This window comes from Populus euphratica, unplaced genomic scaffold (genome assembly GCF_000495115.2).
Source record: "Populus euphratica unplaced genomic scaffold, PopEup_1.0 scaffold900.1, whole genome shotgun sequence".
Classification (NCBI taxonomy): domain Eukaryota; kingdom Viridiplantae; phylum Streptophyta; class Magnoliopsida; order Malpighiales; family Salicaceae; genus Populus; species Populus euphratica.
In genome coordinates, this window is record NW_011500780.1 from 65,374 (window position 1) to 72,973 (window position 7,600).

The 7,600-nt window shown below is 30.0% G+C and overlaps 1 protein-coding gene across 1 annotated transcript; it reads right to left on the minus strand.

The window, feature by feature from the left end:
- Positions 1–3,007: 3,007 nt before the first annotated feature.
- On the minus strand, positions 3,008–4,282 carry LOC105116358 (zinc finger protein ZAT5-like). The gene has a single exon (XM_011013681.1). The coding sequence runs from the start codon at positions 4,106–4,108 to the stop codon at positions 3,149–3,151; it is 960 nt and encodes a 319-aa protein (XP_011011983.1). The 5' UTR covers positions 4,109–4,282; the 3' UTR covers positions 3,008–3,148.
- Between the last annotated feature and the right edge of the window lie 3,318 nt (positions 4,283–7,600).

Genomic DNA, 7,600 nt, shown 5'->3' on the forward strand with positions numbered 1-7,600 from the left:
ATTTGCTTATTTAAGGTGAATAATCCTTAATAAAATTTGAATCTAAACACGAATGTTGATAAACTGAGTGTTATGGTGGCTGAATTTGTTGTATTGTGTTGAAATTGAGGGGGGTGGCTGTTTGTTGCACAAAAAATACATAAGAAGGAAGAAGAAGAAACGGGAGAAGGGGAGAGGAGGATAAATCATCAAGTCATAAATTAAATATTACTGATAGATTTACTGATAGATTTATTGATGAAATCATTCTGTCAAACATTATATCAGTTATTCTGTAGGTAAAATGTGTCATGTCACCGTACAATTTATCTTTTTAAATCTTACTATAATATCTTTCGTAACTCTCTCGGTATATGTCAAGAGATTATTTCTATCGATATATTTATGGACGAACTTTACCGTCGAGTGATTTCTATTGATAAAGTTGTTGATAAAAGTTATATATTTTTATATTTTTCTTGCTTTTTTATTTTTATTTTTTATTATAATTTTGTTAATATATATTGATATAATATTTCTATCAATGTTTACTGATAAAATATAACTATAAAAAAATCTATCAATAAATTAGCAAATTACTAACAAAATTTTTTAATTTATATTTACTATAAATTTCTGATAGGGCAATGAAAGCATAGGTTTGTTAAGCAGCTGTAATACGATGAAAAGCAAGGACAAGGACGAGGAAGCCGGGAAGCAAGGAAGCAGTCCGTTGGCTAGTTTTGATCACCCCGAATTCGATTTCTCATGCGAGACGGAGGTAGACGATATAGAGGTCCATCACAGGTTAACTTTCCAAGGATTTACTGTCAAATTGTTCAAACAATGTAATTATCAACTCTTAAGGTAGCTCTTTTAAAGTATTGTAAAATAACAAAGCAAGCATGGTTCAAAAATTTGAAACTTTGATAGAAACCTTCTTTCATTACACACACACACACATCTGAAAAATACCCTTCTAGTTTCATTGTAAATCCAAAATTAACGTTGTTATTGTTAAGAGGTAGTATTAACTTAATTCACCCATAATATTTTGAATATAAAATAAGATTTTTTTATTATTTTGTTTTTAAATATAATAGAGCTTCTTCAAATTTTAAACAACATCTATAATTAATATTAATATTCTTAAAGGGATCCTAATTTAGTTATGATTATTTTAAATCTTAAGTCAACTCTAAATTTCTATACAAAATCTTAGATGTTAGTTAAAGAGTTGATCTCAATAACCAAATTGTTATGAATTTAATTTTTTTTTAATTTAAAAATTAAAAATTTTTAAGTTGCAATAATTCTTATATAATATATTAAAGTTTTAATGGTTAGACTTATCTAAAGTTTAAATCTCAACATCTTTTTTCTAATTAAATTTAAAATTAAACACAATGGTTGATTGTAAATTAAAATCTAATCATTTATATTTTTATATTAAAATAAGTTTTTATCAAATTTTGACACGTAGGATGTATAGCGAACACCATCGGTAAAATTAATACGATTTGGATTCCTAGCATGAGTTATAAAAGGACATTCATAAGCCATAGCGATCAGGTTTGGCACATCTTGACAACCATAAATAAAGAAATGTTGGTGGCCATAAATAGGCTATGGACCTCATGGAAAAGATATATCCATTAGCTGTGGCGTCCAAGAGTTTAGTGTATCTTTCTTGGGAGCATCAAAGACTGTATCATGGATAGGCGTGGCCCACGGGATTATCTTATTTGTTTTCTATTTAAAAAAAAAAATTAAAAAATTTTCAAATTATTTTATTTATTTATTTTTTTTTTTTAAAAATTTTCAAATTATTTTATTTATTTATTTATTTTAAATTAATATATTTTTATGTATATATTAATATCAAAAATAATTTTATAAAAATAAAAAATATTATTTTAATATATTTTTAATTAAAAATACTTTAAAAAAATAACCACAATTATACTATTAAATAATGACTAAAACAATACTTTAAAAAAAATTAATTTTTTTTAATTTCATAATAATTTTTTTAACACGACCACACTTCCATTGTCATGCTTAATCATACTAGCAGGAAAAAAAAGAAGAACTAAAAGTATAACGTGGACCTTCAATATACATATCAAGACAAATAAACAAATGTGAAATACAGGTGGATTCATGTGGCATGGTCAGTTGCCTACTCAGCATTACTATTCATTTATTCTTTCATTTATTGAAACAAGCTGTTGGTTTATAATTTTTTTTCAATTGTTTTCTCTCTGTTTTTTTTTAATAAATGTGTTTGATGATATGATAGTTTTTATGGTTATTGTTTAAAAAATTAAGTTTTAATAATCTAGATTTAAAAAAAAATCAACAGAACTCATATAAAAATGTGATGTGTATTAATTAATTAAAAAATTTATATTATTGGATGCAAAATACAGGCACCTATGCACTACAAACACAAACAAAACCTAATTAAACAGGATCGAATTTGTTATTATTTTGAGAATAATTCTCTTTTCAATAGGGGATCTTTAGCAAATTATCTAAATTTAGACAATATTATCCCAAAAAAAATTACGTTTTTAAAGTCTTTCAAATTATAATCATATTATTAACGTGATGAGTATTTCTCCTTAATGAAATCAAGTTGAGCCTCCACGGGTTTTGTTTTCCTTTTCTTTTTCCCCTTATTTCTTTAGCTTTACTGCAACTAAGAAAAAAGGCACGTATTGAGAGAACCTCGTCCACGACTTTTGGTGGTGTTACTGGTGGTATGTCAAACCCTAGCTATGCCATTCCGTGCCTTCTTCTCTCTCTTGAGTGTTACACATTGCTCTCCCACTTAGAAAGAACCTCCAAAAATTATTTTATAAAATTGTTTTTTTTTTTTTTAAAAAAAAAAAGATAATCTAAGATGCCTCCATCACTCACTTTTCGTGAATGAAAGGCAACCATGAACACTAACCAGTTACTTACTCAAAGTATTCGAAACTTCAACAAGTAGATGAACAAAATATTGAGAAACATGTCTACAAGATTAAATTTAATTAGTTATATGTTGCCGTAAAATTCAAACAAGAAAGAATTTGGATAGTAATGAATTCTAGTAAATTATAGCAATGATACAATTAAAATTAATTGAAATTGATCCATATGGATCTTTTTTAGTATTTTTCTAGTAATGACAATCCACCAAGGCTGGGGAGGAGAACACTACTTGTTGTTGTGTTGGCGAGAATTGGAATTTGGATTCGTGGAGGTGATGATCATCCTCAGGAGGAGCTGGCAGATTCAGATCCAAAGCCAAAATATTTCCTGGCTTGATCGTATGATGGTGATCACCATGAATGTTAGACTCAGTGGTAGCACTTGATGAATCAGTACTGATATTGTTCACTTGGTTGGCGCCTGTGTTGGCCCTATGCCTTCTCATGTGACCTCCAAGAGCTTGACCTGACATGAACTCCGAGCCACAAATTGAGCACTCATGAATCTTAGCCTTGTTAGCCTGAAAACCCTTGTTAACGTTGTTGTTGTTGGTGGTGGTGGTGGTGTGGGGTATTTGGAGAGAAAGAGAAGGATAAGGACTCCTTTTATTCAATTGACGATCGTCAAGATCCTCCATTGATGCCACCACAAGACCTTTTTTCTCTTCCAGTGCTGTGGCCTTAGGCTTTTTGTGACTGGCTCTGTGCCCACCTAATGCTTGGAATGATGGGAAACAACGGTTACAGGTTTTGCACTCGTATGCAAAGAAACCGGCCTTGTTAATGGTTGGTACGGACATATCTGAGAATTTCCGAGCACTAAATTTCTCAAATTTAGTGCCTTTATTTTCATGAATTTGCTTTGGAGGGACGTCACCTTGTGCTAGTAGAATCAAGCAATTAGCCATATCTTCTTCTTCTTCTGTGCTCTCACAAACCTCACTAGAAGTTGTAGGGGAGGAAATTGAACCATACTCCTCTATAAGCACTCCTCTTTCTCCCCCGCCACCACCATAACCACTTGACGAGCAAGAGGTCACCACCTTGTATGGGGAAGATGACCTTTGCCGCTTGGTGCGTTTGCCTTTAACGATCTGAGTAAGATCATTAGACCCCATGAACTCATCTTGAGCTTCCATATCCATCATCAAAGACCTTGTGTGAGATATAGCATGAGAGATGTGATATGCACAGGTGACCTAACAAAGAAGGGCTTGTAGAGAGTGACAAATAAACAAAAAGAAAAGAGTAGTAATTATAAGGAGTAATGAGGGAAGCTCTGGTGGGGTTTGTTAAATACACGCACACACACTAGTGAAGGGTAACATGGTGTTTGTTGCTTGTTATATATATATATATGCTTAGAAAGTTGGTTGTGAGTGAAAAGCCGGCCCGTGAATAGTTTAGTCCACACCACACAATCGGAACCAAAAACTTTTCTTGCGTTTCCAAGCTTCGAAGTGTTAATAACATGGGAAGTTTTTGCTTTTCATGCGTTTTAAATCTGCTTCTTTAAATGCTTGAATAAAACTGTACATGCTTAGAAATTAATCGCCCGAGCAAGAAAAAAGAAAAAGAAAAAGAAATTTCAAGTAATAAAGAGTCCGTTTAGAGATAACTGAAAAGCGCAAGAATTAATATATTATAAGGGTGGGGGGGTTCGTCTACTTCAACATTAAAAGAGTCAGTTTCACACTTACTTTATCTCACAGTATGCCAACCAAGTCACGAATAATCTCAAACCCACTAAAAGCAAAGGGAAGTATTGCACGTCAAAAGCAAGCTAGCTGCCTGGCTTCATTCACTCCATGTCTTGTTAAAGTAAGGTGCCATCACCACCACTTACTCTTCCTCTTCCTCTTCCTCATCTTCTTCTTCTTCTTCTTCTTCTTCTTCCTTCTTCAACTTGTGTGATTCTGTCTCTCATGTGAAGTTTGTGGAAATAGGGCATAGAGTAAGGGGCACCAAGTGCCCTAAGCCAGCAAGAAACAAAAGGGACATTGTTATCAGTACTGAGCATGTGTCAAGTTGACTAACTGTTGTAGGAAGGGTATGTTTACCTTCCAAGTATGTGACAGATATATATTTTGTTGGAACTTTTAATATTTAATTTAAGTATTGTACTAGTAAACAAATTCATTTAATATGGCCTCTGTTTTGGATTGCAGGGTGGTCAAAATTAATATTTTTTATTGTTTTAATAGATTTTCAAACACCCTATAATAGTAATGCTCGTTTAATCTGCGGTAAAATCAAATACAGAAGTATTGGTTTGGACAATTAAAAAGTATTTAAAAACCCAATGGTTCATGTATCATTAACAATGACATTGTTAATTTGATCTCTAATTGGAGTAGATAAAACCCACTTCGCGGTTAGATACACCAGAAGCAATATATGACGCAACATTTATTTTTAGTATTGGAGAATGCGTGGAATTTTAGCTCACGGGGTAAAATTTGTTATAAGTTTACAATTATTGAGATATATTTGTGGTTATTTTTTAAAATATATTTTATTTTAAAAAATATTAAAATATTTTGTTTTTTTTAAAAAAATTATGTTTAATATTAATGCATCACAATAATTCAGAAACATCAAAAAAATTATTAATTTAAAATAAAAAAATAAAATAAAAATTTAATTTTTTTCAAAAATACTTTTGAAATATAAAAACAAACAGGGCAAAGTGTAATGATTGTGATGAATCCATTTTTAGTACAATGTAGCTGATTTTGAATGTTTCTTTATATTGCACTAATTAACAGAATTTTAAAACGCATGAGTTTTTTTAATGTATGTGAATGCATTGTGAACCAAGAGGCAATTAACTATGGACTTGCACAGTTGCTTTGCTATATATTAAAATGTATGGGGATTTTTTTATTATGCATGTGTTGTGGATCAAGATACTGTCGCATGTGTGCGGTGTCGCGGCGATCGTCCACCCTAAAAAATATATATGTATTAGACAGATATATGGTCTATTCTGGCAAGATATGGAGAGACAATGAATTCTTGTCTTTAATCAGTAAAATATGGAACGTGAGTCACCACTTAGTATTCTAGTTACTAGGAACCCTAACTAGTCTTAGAGATGGGATACGAAAACTAGTTGCATATAGAGAAGGTATTAGCACTCCAATTATGCCCTACCTAAGGTAAGCTGTATTTTTTTGTATGATAAAATTTAAGGTCTGGTTGTGGTTAATTAGTACTTAAAAATAAATTTTTATTAGAGTTTTATATCATTATTTTGTATTTGAAGTATCAATAACTCCTTAACTAGAATATGTTTTATAATAACATATATAATACCTTTAATCTATGATAAATGTTTATCTTAAATGCATGTCTATCACATAAATGAAAGCATTGATTGATGAGTTTAAGTATTGAAATTGAAAAGATAAAAAGATAGCCAAATTTAAGAAAAAGATGCTAGTTCAACCCAAACTAGAACACTATTCGGTCATTGGGTCATATCTGGACCTGTAGATTTTAGATTTAGGTCTGCTCTATATAGATGGAAAGTTAAGACATAGACCTAAAACTTTTATGGAAAGACAATACTCAATTCTACTGTTTCGAAGTCCAAATCTTAGCAATAATGGAGAAGTCTAAATTTGTACTGAAGTTTAGACATTGTTCAGTGTTTAGCCCATATCTTAAGTTTTAGAAGTCAAAATGACCTAAATTTTTCCTTTAAAGTTGAGACTATTTCCTAGAACTTTCATGTTTAAGTTTGTTCGAATTCTGACATTAGTAATGATGTTTTATTCAGACAAGAAGATAAAGATTGTTACTAAGTTAAGAGTTGGCCACCCACTCAATAATTAGTCAATAAATCAATAGTTCTCAATTTTGGCCTATAAAAAGAGGCATTTGCCATGCATTTAGGCATCTTGGTTTTAAGATCAAGATCATGCTCTTTATTTTTTTCTTTATATTTTTGTAATATTTAAGTTTTATTTCATGTTATATTTTTTCTTAATATCTTATTTATGTTTTTTATTTCCTTTACTATATTTATATTCTTATGTTATTTATTTATGTTTCTCTTCTTTATTATATTTAGCTAAATTTATTATATCAAGATGAAAATATTACACTAATGTTGTAAGAATAAGTATAGTGTAAACTTAACATGAACTTTAATGTTTGATAATAACATATTTTGTATTTGTTATCAAGTTCACTCTTAATAATTTACTTGTTAAATGGTTAATCTAGATTTATATTATATAACACTTGGTACAATAGATACTTAGCACTTTAATAGCCTAACAGTATGATATAACCGACACTTGTGCTATTAAAGAAACATAATTTATTGTTAACATAAGTTATAATAAAAAATACCTAATAAAATTTACAAGTATTAACATTATTCGAATAAGATAACTAATGTAATCATGTTAATAATTTATAATTCAATTGAAATCTCCTTTGTGTGTGGTTTCTAGTTGATAATAAAAAAAAAATTTATATTATACTTGTTTGAAATATCATTAGTAGATCCTCTAACCTTGACTTTTGTTTTTATTATTGTTTAATCCTCACATTAATCTTACAATCTCAAAGTCATCTTTAAATTCTTATTCTTCTTCTTCATACTACTACTACTACTACTACTACTA

Bases quoted from the DNA above. Each gene is read 5' to 3' on its own strand.
- LOC105116358 (XM_011013681.1), bottom strand. From the start codon at position 4,108: ATGATGGATATGGAAGCTCAAGATGAGTTCATGGGGTCTAATGATCTT.